The sequence below is a fragment of the Miniopterus natalensis genome, chromosome 4 (assembly GCF_054644295.1).
Source record: "Miniopterus natalensis isolate mMinNat1 chromosome 4, mMinNat1.hap1, whole genome shotgun sequence".
Taxonomy (NCBI): Eukaryota; Metazoa; Chordata; class Mammalia; order Chiroptera; family Miniopteridae; genus Miniopterus; species Miniopterus natalensis.
In genome coordinates, this window is record NC_142084.1 from 43,076,506 (window position 1) to 43,094,233 (window position 17,728).

General features: G+C 36.3%; 1 protein-coding gene across 2 annotated transcripts in view; it reads right to left on the minus strand.

The window, feature by feature from the left end:
- Nucleotides 1–17,728, minus strand: part of LRBA (LPS responsive beige-like anchor protein) — a 504,104-nt gene that overhangs the window by 385,288 nt on the left and 101,088 nt on the right. For both annotated transcript variants that reach the window (XM_087816509.1, XM_087816508.1), the window contains exons 23-30: nucleotides 16,435–17,472; nucleotides 15,296–15,474; nucleotides 14,290–14,443; nucleotides 13,762–13,942; nucleotides 10,703–10,830; nucleotides 10,120–10,227; nucleotides 6,907–7,066; nucleotides 3,503–3,947 (exon numbers count right to left, since the gene is read on the minus strand). In XM_087816509.1, the coding sequence (XP_087672635.1) occupies nucleotides 3,503–3,947; nucleotides 6,907–7,066; nucleotides 10,120–10,227; nucleotides 10,703–10,830; nucleotides 13,762–13,942; nucleotides 14,290–14,443; nucleotides 15,296–15,474; nucleotides 16,435–17,472 (2,393 nt within the window). The remainder of the gene's footprint in view (nucleotides 1–3,502; nucleotides 3,948–6,906; nucleotides 7,067–10,119; nucleotides 10,228–10,702; nucleotides 10,831–13,761; nucleotides 13,943–14,289; nucleotides 14,444–15,295; nucleotides 15,475–16,434; nucleotides 17,473–17,728) is intronic.

The window sequence follows — 17,728 nt, forward strand, 5'->3', positions numbered from 1 at the left end:
TTTGCATTGCACAAATGACACGGTCTGGAATGAGTCCACCATGGTTCAAATCTCACCATTTATTAGCATAAAGCACTTAAGCAACTTAATTTCCTTTTGCCTCAGTTTCTTCATCCATAAAGTAAGGATAAAAAATAGTACCTAGCTATCGACCTACCTACCTATCTCAAAAATGCACCTTGAATAGAACCTTCAGAGTAAAAGCTCAATAGGTCTTAGCTTAATTATTAAATTCCTCTTGCAAAAAACACTTTATACTAGCATATACCTTTTGTATAAACTTCTAGAGGTGTATTAAGTTTATATATTTTAAATTTTAATTAATACTGCTGTTTGGCCCTCAAATAAATTGTACCAATATGTCCTCTCAACAACATTAAAATGTTTCTTCATACTCTCATTAACTCTAGGTATCATCTTTTAAATCTCTGCAAATTTAAGCAGAGGCAATTATCTCGTGGTTCTTTTACTATTTCCTTCATTATTAGTGATATAATCTTTACATACTTGCACATTAACAGCATTTCTCTTCTTACATGAACTGCCTGATCCTGTCATTTGTCAATGTGTCTAGCACATAAGTCATTTTATTGATTGGTTAACATTGTGTGCATATACTGGGATTATAATCCTTTTATCTGTAATATGTATCTCAGATATTTAGTGTCTATATGTATACATGTACATCTAACAGAAAGCAACAGTGACTGAATGGATACGATAGCTGTTTTTATTTTTATTTTTTTTAATCCTCACCTGAGGATATGTTTATTGATTTGAGGGGGGGGGGGGCGCTTGAAAGAAACACTGATGTGAGAGAGAAACATCAACTGGTTGCCTCCCATGTGCACCCTGACCTACCAGAGGTTGAACCCACAATCCAGGTATGTGCCCTGACCAGGAATCGAAACTGCAACCAATATGATGCTCCAATCAACCGAGCAACACCGCCAGGTCTAAGTTTTTATTTACTGAGTGATTTCTACATGCTAAGTGCTATAGAATACCACCTCTTCAATATCATTTCATATCAATACATATTGTTCCGCTTTCTTTTCTCTTTCATGGTTGCATAGCATTATACAATTTAAGGAGATAAGGAAACTGAGGCTCAGGCAGATGAGGTTTACTTGTCCAAATTCACTAATAAGTGATAGAGCCAGAACTCAAACTCAGTTTTGTCAGATTACTAAAGTCATAAATCCTGTATTATAAAACCTATTAAAAAAAGAAAGAAAGAAAAACACATTTGAATCTAGCACCACTTTATATACCAAGGCTCTATTTATCTGGAACTTAGACTCTGTCAGTCTCATCACTCCAGGACACTGACCTAACACTTTAAACCAGGGGTGGGGAACCTTTCTTCTGCCAAGGGCCATTTGAGTAATGGGCAATACAAAATCATCAACTTAAAAATTAGCTATGAAAAAAGCTCCTAGATTTATTTAATTTCAAGTCCCGCCTGTAGTTGCCTTGGCAGGACCCATATATGGCCCACAGGGTGAACTGGACTGTTTAAAAACAGTGGTAGAGGGGATAAGATGATGAAGGATGATAGCAAAAAGATTCTCCATTAAAATTATATATCCCTTGTGTTCTTTCAGAGCATCATAATTACCATAAAGAATTTCAATCAGCTTGGATATCTAATATGACAACACACGGCAAACCTGAAGTAGAAAACTAGATGATGAGAAGAAATAAAGAGAACAGGACACACAGAAATAAACAACACCCAGAGAGAGAGACATTATGTTAAAAATATATCAAAAGAAAACAGGAGCCCACTGGAAGGGAATTCTACTGGTCAAATCAAAGACCTTTTTTCTTTTTAATTTTTCATTGTTGATACTATTGCAGATGTCCCCCATTTCCTCTCCCCTTTTGTCTACCTCCACTCAGCCCCCAGCCCCCCTCCCTAGGCCCTCACCACACTATTGTCTGTGTCCCTGGGCTATGCAAATACGTCCTTTAGCTAATCCCTTCACCTAGCTTTATCCAGTCCCCCCCGACATCTGTTAGTCTGTTCCACGTATCCATGCCTCTGGTTCTATTTTGTTTGTCAATTTATTTTGTTCATTAGATTTCACATATAAGTGAGATCATGTGATACTTGTCTTTCTCTGACTGACTTATTTCACTTAGCATAATAATCTCCAGGTCCATCCATGCTGTCACAAAGGGTAAAAGTTCCTTTTTTACTGCCGCATAGTACTCCACCGTGTAAATGTACCACTGCTTTTTTATCCACTCATCTACTGATGGACACTTGGGCTGTTTCCAAATCTTTACTATTGTAAATAACACTCAAATCAAAGACAATCTGAGCATCAACATAAATAATAACAAAAAATTATAACCCACTGAATAGGAAACCACAGGGCCATATAAAAAAGTGAATGAATTTGAAGTGGATGACAGAGTTTCTGAGTAGTATCTCTTCACAAGGGGTACATTAACAGTAGAGAAAGCTACAAAACACCATTTTAATAAATATTCAGAATGAACATTATCAGAAATGAGATAAAACCATGTGCCACATGTTAGAATGCAACAAGAAGAAACAGTGCCACTTCAGTGATATTCCTACCAAAAAGATGCATTAACTTGAGCTAATCCTGAGGAAACACTGGATAAATCTAAACTGAGGGACAGCCTACAAAACACCTGTGGTATCATCTTCTAAAGTAGCAAGATCATTAAATTCAAAGGAAGACTAAGGAACGGTTCTTCCAGATCAAAGGAAAATAAAGAGACACAACAAAATGCAACACATTATTCTGAAATGGATCCTTCTACTATGAAGGGCATTACTGAGACAATTAGTAAAACTTGAAAGGTATTTCAGATTAGAAGGCAGTGTTTTATTAGTGTTAATCTTCTTATTTTGATTAATATATTGTGGTTATATAGAAAATGTACAATAAAATATTCAAAGGGGATGGAGCATTATGCAAACTTCCTTTCAAATGACTCAGGAAAAATAAAAGGAGAGGAAGAGAGAGAGGTAGAAACATCAATGATGAGAGAGTCATTGATCTGCTGCCTCCTGCAAGCCTCTTCCTGGGATTGAGCCCGCAACCCATGCATGTGCCCTGACCAGGAATCCAACCAAGATCTCCTGGATCACAGGTCGATGCTCAACTGCTAAGCCACACCAGCCGGGCTGGACTGCGACTTGTTTTCAAAGGCTGGCATAGTGCTGAGAGCAAGGGTATGAAAGGTAGCCATTTGTAAGTACAGATGATTTCTAAGTTGTAACAAACAAAATTATTTAACATGTAATTTGCCAATGTAATATTGAAATTACTTTTAAATCATCTTATTGATAGTGTTGGTAAATAAAAATCTGAAATGGTCTATACACCATACAACAAAAATATCCTTGTAATTTTTATAAACTAGATCAAAACATTCATTTTAATGTTGAAGGTAGAAAATTTGCATAAATTCTTGTTACCCTTTAGATCTTAACAATTATCAAAACTAGTTGCAGTACCTGTCAAAAGATCTGAACTGCACAGGTGGTTCAACAGACAGATCACCAAGAGCACCGAGGCAGGGCGGAGGCAGAAGGGCAGGATCCACTGGGACTCCATCTGCTGGTATATTAACCAAGCTACGGAGAATGTCCTTTACATTGACATTTTTTGAAACTGGAAGTGATGGTGCAGCCTTGTCCAACTCATTTCCTCCATCATTTTTGTTGTCCTGAGATTTATTGACTTCTAAAGAAAGAGTGCACAGCACCTCACTGATTGCATCTGGGCCTGCACTGACACTTGGAGGTGCTCGGGGAGATGCTACGTCCACATTGCTTCCTGAGCCAGTGGCTGTTTCCTCCCCAATGCCTGAGTCCCTCCTTCGAGCAGACGATGTGCTTTCAGATTCTTCCACTGATGCTGGAGTTAAAGGGCTAGATGCTGCTGGTGTGTTTTCTACATCTTAACCGGAAACAGAAGAAAAGTACAAATTTTAAAAATCAGAATTAATTTTAAAAAGGTATTCAGTCCTATGACCATCTATTATTTTAAAGTATGAAATCTATGGCATGTTGTAAAAGGCAAAAATAAATTACATAATCTACAAAATATACTGAGTTAATGCACCTATAATGAAATTAGATGGTAAAATAAAAAAATAAAAACAATAAATAATAAAAAAATATCTGAGAAAGCCATCCAAACTGAACACGACATACCAAATGGATAACGCAAGGCTAAAAGCCATTGGCCTACAAGAGAAAGTCCAAAATCCTTAGGATAAGGTACAGGCTCTTTAAAAATATAAGTCCACTACAGTGTAAACTTCATCAGGGCAGGGAATTTGTACTCTCTAACACTTCCTCTCCAGCACCTCTAATAATTCCTGGGCCTACACAATGGTTGAAAAGGAGCGGGTGGTCAACAAAGACTTATCAGATGACTGCTCATTTCCAACTTTGTCTCCTAGTACTCATGCCTTCACACGTTATACTTTACACCACGAAATTACGTGCAATCTGCTAAACATGGGACAACGTTTTGGGCATCTTTGCCTTTATACATTGCCATCTCTTTGAACAGTAACCCTAAGACTTCTACCTCAAAATGGTTTCTACTACTAGAAAGCTTGTTACCCCCCTATATGCATGAACAATTCAAGGATCCTCAAAATCGAATTCAACAAGGAGCATCACCTTTTCTCTGTTTTATTTTCATTCCCTTTAATTGGGCATTCACTCCATTCCAACAAAAATGCTGCATCTTGCCAACAGTCACCAAAAACCTCCATCCTGCTAACTGGTCAGTTCCCAGTCCTAATAGCACTTGGCAAAGCAGCAGCAACTGACGGTTCCCTTCGACTTGACAATACTTTTTCACCTGCTGCCTCACTGGCTGTTCCTTCTTAATTTCCTTCACTTCTCCCTCATGCTTTAAGCGGAAGGGACTCAGCACTCAGTCTTTAGTTCTCTTGTCTCTCAGCAGTTATCCCCTTAATGGTCTCATTCACCCTCAAAATTTTAAATATCAAAACACAAAAACAAACAAAAAACCCTCAGACTACTATATGTAACTGCCTACTCTACATCTTCTGTGTCTAAAAGCCACCAGTAGAGGAAAACTAAATGTATCTTTCCCTAACCATGTTTCACCTCCAATCTATCCAACTGCACCTTATAGTCATTCTTGACTACCTTCCATCTTTCCCATGTCCATAACTAGTATTTTAACATCCTGTTTTCTCTACCATCAAAATATATTCAGAATCTGACTACTACTCACTAGCTTTACAGCCACCACCCCAGTCTATCCCTAAATCACTTTTTGCTTGGATTATTGCAAGATCCTCATAACTGGTTATATTACACTGTTTGTTACATTAATGATCCTCTTGGCCCATGCCTCCTGTGTATGCACCCCTTTGAGAAGTTCCTTGAATTTGGGCTGGGCCTGACTTATTTTAACCAATATGATGAGGCAGAAATAGCAATCAGCAGTTGTGCCCAAGCTTTAATAAGGTCTGGCAGAGGGTGCATTCTAGGAATTCCTGAATATCTCAGTGAGCAATCTGGCTACCTTGCTGCAGAGAACACAGACAGAAACCATAGATAGAGGCCCTCCAAACTAATGAGGAAAACAATGAATTCAGCTGAGAAAATGTATCAAGGCCCCAGACACACAGCCCCAGCTGAGCCATTTCAGTCCATCAGCCTCAGCTCTTGCAGCCATCCTCGGTGAGGCATTAGAATTCAGGGGTGGGAAAGGTCCCACCCACGGGCTGAAATCATTTGGTCTGGCCCTGCCAAGGCCTCACCAAAAAGAAGCAGTTCCAGCCATCACATTAGGGATGAGGTAATTAAATGTTTGACCAAATATAGCAGGCTAATTTTTAAGTTGATAATTTTGTATGGCCCTTGAATGATGTTATAAATATCAAAATGGCCCTTGGCAGAAAAAAGGTTCCCCAGCCCTGCACTAGACGGATGAGTAGAAAAGCCATCTCAGACTTTCCAACCCTAGCAAATATCATCCAAATCACAGAATCATGACAAGACTGAAAGAGCTGTGGTTACAGCCACTAAACTTCAATGTAATGTGTAACACAGCAGTACATAACTAACACACTGGGTTTTCCTTGCCCTCTAGGGTGTATTCTCAATACAGAATCCTGTGTGTAACTTTCAAAAACCTAAGTCAATTATAACTCCTATACTCAAAACCCTCCAATAATTCCACATTTTCCTTACAGTAAATATCCACATCCCATTTCTCCTGGTTATATTCCTGATATTTTTCCACTAAACTTTTCTTAATACTTATCGCCTTCTAAAATACCATAATTTATTTATTTATTACATGTACTTATTTTCTATCTCTTCTCACTAGAATAAAAGCTCCGTGAGGGCAGACTTTTCCTTTTGTTCATGAATATACTCAAGTACATAGTAGGAACCAAATGAATATTTGTTGAATAAATAAGTAGCCTCCACTGGGTGGGAACTAATTCTATAACTGCAATAGCTGCTTCTCTAACTATACATCTTAACTGGCAGCTGCTCTGTAATTCCAGTTATTACAGCTACTTAACAAATCTGTCTCTTATAAGAGAATATGAGTTATTTATTCCTCATAACAAATGCTTAGGTAAACAAAAATGTTTAATACTTTACTTGCAAAGGATAACATCGTCTCATCTTTTAAACAAATGGCTAATTTAAACAACAGAAATAAACTCCCCAAATGCAACTATCTACATGGTACTCAAAATAAAGCAAAATATTCAGTTACTAATAAACATAAGTATATGCTCTCACTTTCTATATAAATAGATTTAAATTCCAGAATCAGTATTTTAACTACTATAAGCAAGTAACGTTTTACTTGAACTCTGGATACCACAGAATAAAATGTGGAAACTTACCAGGAAGTGATAAAGTCCCACTTTCACTACCAGTTTCCTTACATGACTGGCTACGCCTTTCATTTTGAGGTTCCAAAATATCTCTGTACTTCGAGACCATAAGTACAGAGATAAAGTATACAACTGCCAAGGCTAAAAATTGAGCTTGTTTGCTATCCTCCTGGGGAAAAACAAAAGTAGATGATCATACCACCATTAAAAAACATCTTAATTTTATTTTACATGACAATATTTAAATATAAAACGTGAATAAATCGTTCGACATATGCAGAAAATAATAAATTCAACTGAGCAAAAATCAGTTTTGGGAAAATGCCTGTAAATGAGAGGTTTTATGCTTGTGAAACATGGAAAGAGAAAAGTTCACTTTTTTTTTTTAAATAGAGACTCAATCTGAAGAGATATGTCTTAATATACTTTATAAGATTAATCAAATAGTAATTATCATTATATATGAATAACTATTTTTACTTCTAATCATAAAAACTAAAAAAATCTAAAATGATAAAATAACGGTTTTCCTAAATGACAGTCAAGAGAAAAAAGGTAAGGTTATCAGATATGCCAAAGGAATTCTTAAGAGTATTTTAACTAGTACAGACAACCAAGTATCAGAACTGAAAATAGAGTGTCTGCAAAAAAGAAAAGGAAAACCTAGATTGACTTCAAAAATAGGTCCAGGCTTCATCCTAAGCTCTAGAGTTCACCTACGTATCTCCATCTGGTCAAATTCCCCATCTTCAAAGGGCTCCTCAACACATCACTATTTGATAATGTTTCAAAATAAGTCTGAACTTAATTTAAAAGAAAAACTCAGACTTGTCCATCAGCTCCTGAAAATTAAAGGTATTTTTGAGTAGCAGATAAATTTAGGATAAGGGAAACAAAGAACACTGTTGCCTAGTAGATAGAGAAATGGAAATGAATGGTACAAGTGACACTAAAAATTAATAACTAGTGTCAAAAGTTTTGGACACAATCAATTTCAAGGTAAAAATCAGGTATCAGGCCCTACCTGAATGTATGCACTTGATACAATAAGACATATTTGTCATCTGACAAGAATCTATCGCACTTTTTAGGTTCTTGTGTGAGAACTTATTATTAGTCTTGATGGAAAAGATAAATGAACATTTTTCCTTTCCTATTAACCATCCCTTTTCTCTAGACATGCCCATGTTCCTCTGCCACAAATTCCTATCATCTATTATAACTACTACCACTAGTGATAACAACATTAAAAATGCAGACAAACAACTTACTTGGTCTTAACTTCTTAATCTGTTATAAATTATTTATGCCTATCTGTATCCTTATTCAGTCCATTAATATGTCCAATGTATACTAACTAAACCCCTGAAATAAACTATAGCTGTCATTTACTGACTACCTGCTGTGAGCCAGGCAATGTGCTACGTCCTTCACAGATACTCCTGAGCCCCCTGGAACAAGATAACAGCTAAAGAAGTTAAGTAACTTACCTAAGGCCATATAATAAGAGAAAAAGCAATTGTAAACTCAGATTAGCGATTAAACACCTTAGCTCTCAGCCTCGGGGCAATAATTTCTTTATATTCCCAATCTTAGGTCATTTCCTTTTTCATCAAAGTTTGTTTCTGCCACAGAAGAGGCTCTGAGATAAGGTTTGGGAAATAGGAACTTTTCTCTTTTCTAAAACTGCTATTAGGTGATGATATAACTTTTATAAATACAAAAAAAAAAAAAAAATTGTAACTTTAATAAATGACAATATTGACAGAGAAAATACTCTAATTCTCTGTCCAAATATCATAACTTGTTAGAAAATTCCAAAAAGCCCGACCACCTAGAGCCAGAGTGAGGAGTTTCAATTTTATTTTAAGTGCTATGAGAGGACATTAGAGAATTTTTAAAGCAAAAGAGTTATATCATCTTGTCTAGATTTTTAAAGATTACTCCAGAAAATACAAATTATGGGCAACAAACTCGACACCTGTTCAAGAAAAGAGAATGGGGGGAGAAGAAAGCAGTAATATTTGATCCCAAAATGAACCACAGTCAGTGGGTTCTGAAAAAAATAAAACTTGATGGTTTCTTGATTAAAGGAATAACAGCAACTACCAGAAAGAAAAATAATTTTTTAAAACCTGAGATTTAGGGAGACAGTATAATCAAACGGTTAAGATCAAAATTTCAAGAATCAGATTCCCTGGGTCCTTAACCCACTTTCACCCTTTACTGCTTGTGTGATGTTCGGCAGTTATTTAACCTAACCCTACTACCTTTCTCACGGGACTACTGCGTGAATTAAATGAGATAATACATAGAGCATCCAGTTCCATGCTTAATATACATAAGTGTTCAGTAGCTATCAGCTCTACTATTAACTAACTGTATACATGTAAAAACCTAGCAAAGAGCTGAAGTGAGCACTAAAACACTAGAGGGGCAATTAAAAATGGAAGTTATAAAGTTTATAAAACACATGTAATATAGGGCATCTACTACTCAACACATACTAATTGGTCAATAACTATCAAATAATGACAATACTCCAAATCCTGCTGAGCAGGGTTACAAATGATTTTTATTTTCATAGTTATACTTTCTTATATGACTGTATACTTCCTATATGCAGCTTGGCCACACCATGCATCAGAATCAGCTAAAACAAAACTTTTCCATCTTTAAAAACTTAAACATTTCATCATGTACCATCATATAATATTTCTTTTCCTTTGAGGGGAAAATATCCAATATTCAGTAAAATAATAGGCTGTTTGGAATTTAAGCATTTCCCTATTTTCGGAGCATGGATTCTGGAATTAAGACACCTGGGTCTGAGTCCTATCATTCACTAGCTCCATTAGCTTGAACAAGTTACTCAAGCTCTGTGGGCCTCAGATTCCTCACTTATAAAATGGAAATTACAAAAGCACCCAACTCAAGAAGTTGTTGGACTTAATGAGTACATGCAAAGCACTTACAGTGTTTACTATATAATAATATGTTATTCTTTTTAGTATCATTACTCTGATATATTAGCTCCATTTATATAAATAACACTTTCCAATATCCTATGATTCTAAAATCATTGTGTAAAAACTGGTTTCTAGGCCTTCTCTCTCCTCGACTATTTTATATTACAAAGAGTTTTCATTCTCAATACTTTGGGCTCGGAGGAAATACATATCAGCTAAGAGAGTACAGAGTGAAAGAAACACTATAACTTACGATGTCTCTGAAGACAACTGCCCTCAGCCGGTTAATATCCATGTCCTGCAGGAGCCTGTCAAAATCTCTCACTGGAGATATACCACCAGTTACCATGTCCACTGGACTCTAAGACAAAAAATATACACATATACATTATACAGATATTTTTAAAAATAAACAGTATTCCAGAAACCAGAAAAATCAGGCTATATAAGTACTTGTTTTTACAACTTCTTTCTTTCTTCTTTTTTCTGATTCTGGGTTAGAGATGGGGGGTGTACACAAAGGGAGCATGAGGGGAAACAAGCTGCGTGCTAACTCTCCAAGTACATGCAATCAAATGGATGCATTTCAAGGGGAAAGGTATCGGAGACACAAGAAAAGTAAACATTTGGAAAAGCAGACAAGATTAAGTATAAGCAAATCTTTACTGTATATTTAAACACAAATATTTGAATGTTATGTCCACAGACTAAAATAACTATTTTAGGACTTCTGTCAGATTTATTTAACTTTACACTGCAATGAACAAATAAAGTTAAGGCCTTAATCGTAAAATAAGAGTGTGCCTTTTTATTTAATTAATGATTCTGTACATCACCTTTGCTGTGGATTTCCCCATGGGGATCAGGCTGTACACTGTTTTCTGGCCTTTGGCGACATCTCCTCTCGTCTTCAGTTGTGAATGCTGCTGACACTCTAAGCAATTCCTGACTGCCACTGCACACACTGTTATTTATTTTAAGGGAAAGATTGGGAAAGAGAAAATTATATTTAAGATTATATTTAAAATTATATTTAAGGTGATAAAAATCACCTACCCAATACAACTTACATATGATTTTATTTGAAGCAGACTACCTTTAGCAAAGTCCTAAAGTGTCCCTGGACTTTCTCATCTACTGTTTGTTTTCTGACTTTGGTAGTGACTCTGTTAGGGGCCACTGCTAAGAGAGAATCAGTCCAAGAACCTTAACAGGCTACTGGTTCTTAGATCTCACCTAAGCTACTTACAATGATCTTTTATTAAGAAAAAGATAGGGGGAAAGAGCAAGAAAGAGAGTTGCAAGGAAACAGAAAGCAAATCACAATGTATAAACTAGTATATGACAATAACCTTCTATTACCCTCATTGAAGTAAAATCATTAAACTGGAAACTTGCCTGCTTTTCTGATCATGTATTATTACAGCACAATAACAACGGAATGATAGAGGGTAAAGCATTTATAGGAAATATTTATAGAGTCTACATTTTACTGGCTTTCATTAAAACTGTTTAAAAGGTGAAAAACAAAAAAGAGATCGTAATTACTATACAGCCCAAAATTACTTCTCTAAAAATCTCACCAACTGGGCAGCTAACTACTTGAGTTATTTAGAAATTAATTTTGAATTTTAAATGATGAATTAGGTAATGCACAACTGACTACTAATTACTTGACATTACGTAATCATCTCAATTTCCAACCAGATCAGTAACACCCAAGGTATCTGATCTGAACAAGAGTGGGAAAACAAATTAGGAACAAAACAGCCCTGGCTGGGTGGCTTTTGGGGCATCATCCTGTGCACCAAAAGGCTGTGGGTTCTATTCCCGGTCAGGGAACATACCTAGGTTGCAGGTTTGATCCCCAGTCAGGGCAAGTACGGGAGGCAACCAATGGATGCTTCTCTCTCACATTAATGTTTCTGTCTCCACCCCACCCCCCTTCCTTCCTCTCTTCCTCTCTCTAAAAATCAGTAAAACATATCCTCGGGTGAGGGTAAAAAAAAAATTAGGAACAAAACAGGAAACAAGTGGGGACTTTAAGTACCACCAGACTACCCTATGGCTACACACACAGAATTGAGAAAGAGAAGCATTCAGAAAGGTGTCAGGAAGGAAAGGAAAATATTCTTTGTACTACTTTTGTCACAAGTTGCATAAAATCAAGTTTGGGTCTGCATTACAAAGTTTAAAATCATGTAAGACGGCCTAGTGCCAATCAGCCTCAGAAGTAAGTGCAGGTTACTCTTAGTGTTGCCCTCTTACCTTCCTTCCCCAACCTCAGGAAAAAAACAGGAAAGAGGAGACCAAGGATCCAAACATTTGGATTATTTACCAAGCTTATCATACCCTAAGTGATCCCGGACGAGTTACTTTCTGAGTGTCTTTCCATATATAAGAAGAGACGGTGCTGGGGTAGACTGACGCTCTCTTTATTTTCTCCTGAAGCTATGAGGGTGAGGACAAACAGTATTCCCGAGCTCCTGAATCGAAAGCTTTCCAAGCAGAGGACAGCACTGCTAGTGCAGCCTCACATTTTTAACTCTAGAAATGTACTTTTTTAGGAAAGTGGAAAATTTATTAAATGGTATGAACAAAAGCAATGGAGTCTAAATATTTTAATTATATTACTAATAAAAAGTTTAAGGAAGCATAACAGAAAAAGAGTAGGAACACTAGTTCAACATACTACTATATTCACATTCCAACTTCAATTACAAATTTTGAATTTCAGTAAGTTTCCTATTTTCTCTGATCTCAACTTTCCTCATTAATAGAAAAAAAGGAAATGCTGACTCACTGTGGAAATCAGCAATAATGACAAATAACAATAGTCGATAAACAAAAGCTTGTTTTGCTATGCTCACTATTTGAATCTCTCTAACTTAAAATTTTAAAACAACTTTCTAAAAACTGTTATGCCGAGTTCTTTAAAGCATCCTAAGTTTAAAAGTACTCTGAATAGCATTTTAAGTAAAAATAATCATTGTACCAAAAAAGACTAAGTACAAATGTAACTCAGTTCATGTAACGTGTTCGTACTAAATATGGGAAAGTATTTCATTAATTAGACTTTCTACTTCTAACATCATGTTCTCGTAGGTGCCTTATATCCAATTTGGCTTCATAAGCCGTAGCTTGTAATGGTTTTGCTTCCATTTTTTGGTCCCCCTTTTGCCACCTACTTCTCTCCATTTAATAAGCAAATCGTTAACAAAGTCTCAGTATTTACAACTGGATACAGGAAAACTTCTGCATTAAGAAAAAAAAAAAATGGTTTATCTAAGGAAGCCCAGTAACACTAAAAGTTCTTTTCACGTATTTTAACTTTTACCTGAGGAAGAACTGCCCCCAGGAGAACAGAGATTCAGTACTTTTATTAACTGCTTGAACAAACTACCACAGCTTATCAGGATAAAGACTACTTGAATCATGCTAGTTCAGAACCTTGCTACTCAAGTGTGATAGTAAGAGAAGAACATCAGCGTCACCTGGGCTTGTTAGAAAGACAAGTTTCGGCCTCTTCCCAGACCCATGTAATCTAACCTGCATTTTAACAAGATCCTCTCTGGTGATTCATGTGTATAAATTTTTTTTTAAAAAACTTGAGAAGCACTAAGTTAGAGCAAAAAATGATTAGGGAAAGAGGCGTAATGCTGACCAGAATCAACATTTTCAAAACACGTCCTTCCTCTTCTATCTGTCAACTACTACTACAGACTATAGCACGGTACATACACAGGCCTTCACTCTCTGCAAGTTGAAAAGTAGCATATGACCAAATGACTAGCACACATTGCCCAACAACAGGAGAAAGATAATGTTGCATTTAATATGTCTGGATTACGGAAAATTTTTCAAGTACATTCCTAAATGGGTTTTAACAGCTCACCTAGTCGGAGACACTGCCGCAAAATTCCGCCAGATGACATATTTTTTTCAGCTTCAATTTCAGTAAAGCCGAGAGAACTTGCAAATACGAGCACATCCACAAGGCTGATTAGCCTCTGCAAAAATGTCACAGAGGCTTCTATGGAGAGGCCCTGAGTAGGTTCAATGTTCTCCAGCTCATGCTGTAAGGAATGAAGTTTGACAATTATATCTAAATTCTGATAAAATCTAACATCATTAGATACATTCCCCAAAGTTCTAAATTTCATAAAAAGCCAGGCTTTCAGAAATCCACTACTGCAGAGTGATTTCCTTATCATTTCATCTAAAAAAAGGCAAAGGAAACATACAATTGAAACACTGTCAATCATTTTATATTCACTAGCTGACACATCCCTAAGAAATCAGCATTCCCTTTAGTCCTTTCATTCCTGCTGCTTTTGATTTACAGCACATTCAAGTTTTAATCAATAAAGATGCATAAAAGTCATGTTTTCACACCAATTTTATAGAGTAGTTAAGTCCTTACTGTAGCCGATGTAGCAGCTGAAAGCAATGGCAGTATACCCCCACAAGCCATGACCATATTGTCCATCACTTGAGAGATGAGATGAATTGTGTTGTGTACAAAGATGACATTATCACTGCTATTCACGAAGTCCATAACTGTCTTTGTTGAATGGCTGTCCAAAGATAAATGATGTTTACTGATAAAGCTAAAGAAAGGAAATCACAATTTGCCTACTTGAGGGGAGGGAGGATAAGAAGGTGCTTTTGCTTCATCTTGAAAGCTGAGTAAGATAATGATGCAGCAGGCATATGGGGGTGTATACGTCCTCAGAAGGTGCGGACCATTCCATAGCAGCCAGTTACTATCCAAGCCCTTTTCCAGTGCTGAAACATAAATACTATTCATCTGACACTTGATATGAAAAGTTGGAACTAAATTATCCTTAACTGGGGACAGAACTGAGAAGCCATGTGGCAAAAATTAAGAGGTAAATGGTGCTAAATATGCTATTGAAAACGAATTTTCTACTAACGTTTTCTTAGATAATGCCATAAAATACTTTTAAACAGAATAAAAGTAGTATACAATGACAATAAATGAATTAGGCACTTTTGAAATCATAAATCGTACAATCAAGGATAATCTAAAATACACAGGGTTTGTTATACCAAAAATTCACTGGCAAACTGGATGTTATTCTTAAATACCAATTTTTCTCAGTACTTCTAATAATAAACTCACTTGGTGGATCTATCTCCAGGTGAATTATTTAAAACATGCTACAGGAAATAAATGTTCAGCAAATTTTTAAAAAGAAAATCTGATTTTCAAAGTTTTGTAATGAGACAGGGTGACTCATTTTTGTAATGGAGAAAAAAAGTTAATTCAACAAAACCTTAACATAGAAATAATTTATACTCTATTTTTAAGCAATTAATTGTAAAATGTTAACTACGTAACTTTCTTTGAAAACAAAGGCTAAAGTTTACTACACACATCTTCTGTAATAAACATATGGACAAACCTTCTCCACATCTGTATATCTGTTTCTATGGAAAATAACAGATCAGTGAGCAAACGCTGATGCATGTGAGACCACTTGAACTCCGGAATACGAAACATAGCGGGTCTGGAATCCCGCCTTTGTCCGTTAACAACATCTGGTGCTATTCCTTGCCCTGATTGCTCCTGTTGCCTTGATGTCTAATACAGAAAATTAAAAAGAGTAATAAAATAAGTTCAATTTCAAAGAAAGGCATTAGTAAGTAATTTAATACCTCCTACGCAATTCATCTAACACACGCGTTTTAACATACTAAGGAACCAAATTAGAGAAAAATTATCAAGGAGTAATAACAATACAGTCCTTTAATACATTTAAAGCAATTATCAAACATATTAAACTGGCACAATTCAACATAGTTACCTTGGAACCATGTTAGTATTACCACCAGCTAAGTAGCATTGTATAAAGAAACTCAAGAAGTTCTTTGTTTTGAATATTAGCATGAAAGAAAGGCAGTATCTGGATTATAAACTGGCTGGAATTAAGAAAAACAAACGAACAAAAAGGTAGCAGAATGAAAAACCAACCAACAAAACAGGAAGGAGGGACAGAGCAAAGAGCTGAATAAAGTGGAAAGGACAACATGCAACCAACTACTGTCTCAGGATCACTCTGCAACACCAGTAAGGGAGAAAGGGGGGCCTCTAGAGCTCACAAAAGCCTCCCTCCAACAAAACAGACTCGCAGAACAATTTTAGACCACATACTTTGTATAAAAAATTGTACACTAGCAGGTGGTTCTGCAGGAATGTAATCCTAGATGTTTTTGGAAAATTAACGTCCTAACTGTGACCGGGTTATCAAAAAGAGGGTAAAAGGCAAGCATTTCCAATGTTTGCTTTATAAACTAAAATTATGCCAATCCTGAAAACTGAGTGCAGTAACTCTTAGTGACGCTGTGGTGAAAATAATAAAAGCTGCCATTAAATGAACTTATACTACAAGCCAAATGCTGTGCTCAAGAAATATGACCTTTACATTCATTGCATTTAGGTAATTGCAAATAGGATACAACGAATTCCAAACTAAAATAAAAGTATATACCTTTGCTCTACTTTTACTCATGCAAATACATTTCAAGAAAATAATATAATCACCTCAAGCACAGGTTGATGAGGCTGAGATGCCTCCATGTTTGTGCTGGCCTTCAATTCCAGTCTCTCAGTATCTGTGGCAACACTGGAAACATCCAACCTAGCAATCCTCTGCTCAGAAGTAGTGGGAGACTCTAAGACATTACCATGAGCATCACTAACTGCTTTGGTTTCTACAGCCACGCTAGTTGTTTTCTTCCCTTCCTGCAGCATCTGACCAATGTCTGATTGTACAGCTGCCTGGGAAGCAGTAGTGTCTGGTGAGGTAGCTGAAGACTCTGAATCTTTAGAATGTTGAGTTTCAGTATCAGTTTGTTTCTTTCTTACAGGTTCCTCCTCTTGAGATACTGATTTTTGGTCATTACTAAACATGTCCAGTCTTTCCCTGGCTTCAGTTGTACAGAGAGACAAACTATTTTCTTGGAGCTCTGTGGGTAGACTAGCTTCCTCAGTAGGACTACTGTCTACCTTCAGTTCTACATAATCATCATCATCTTCCTCCTCTGCTATAGACTTATCCAGTAATTCTGGCGCCTCTGAGGGATCCTCTTCTGAAGGAGAACTTACTGAAGCGGTTACTTCACTGACAGTCGTATCTTTGCCAATTGTGTTCAGAGTATTAGAGGAAATAGTTCCAGCTTCTATTGTGTCAGAAGATACTTTTAAATCACTTGCATTAATTGTTTCATTTATTGGCATTTCCTCTAAAGGGACTTCTTCCAGTAACTCCTGATTTTCCTGCCCAGGTTTCCTTTCTTCATTTGATGTACTATGAGTCTGCAGTTCAATGTTGGAGGCAGAGTCTGAAGAACTTCTCTTATCAATATGTGACTTTTCATCACTATTTCTGGTGGCATGAGGAGACATAGGAGAATCCTTCATATCTGATTGTTGGGATCCTCTAGAAACATTTACATCCCTGCTAAGGCCAGAGACTGCTTGAACTGAACTTGAAGAACATTGCCCTATTTCTTCATCCATATTTCCCTGGTGTTCCCTAAATATGTTGGCAAGGTTTTCTTTGTGTATTTCAAAAGTGACCTAGATGAGAGACATATAATCAGTCAAAACAGGCACACAACAAATGAACAAAACATGCAGAACATAAAATATATTTAACAACTTTTCAAATACACAGTTTGTATAATGCAATAAAACAATTTTCCTGTAATATCCTTATAAAATGATAAATAAGTCAATCACAAAATTCTAAAAGTCAAGGAAAATTATAGCTAATCTTAATGCTAACTAACAGGTAGCATGCCATCAAACCACAATAAGAACAGTTATTTACACT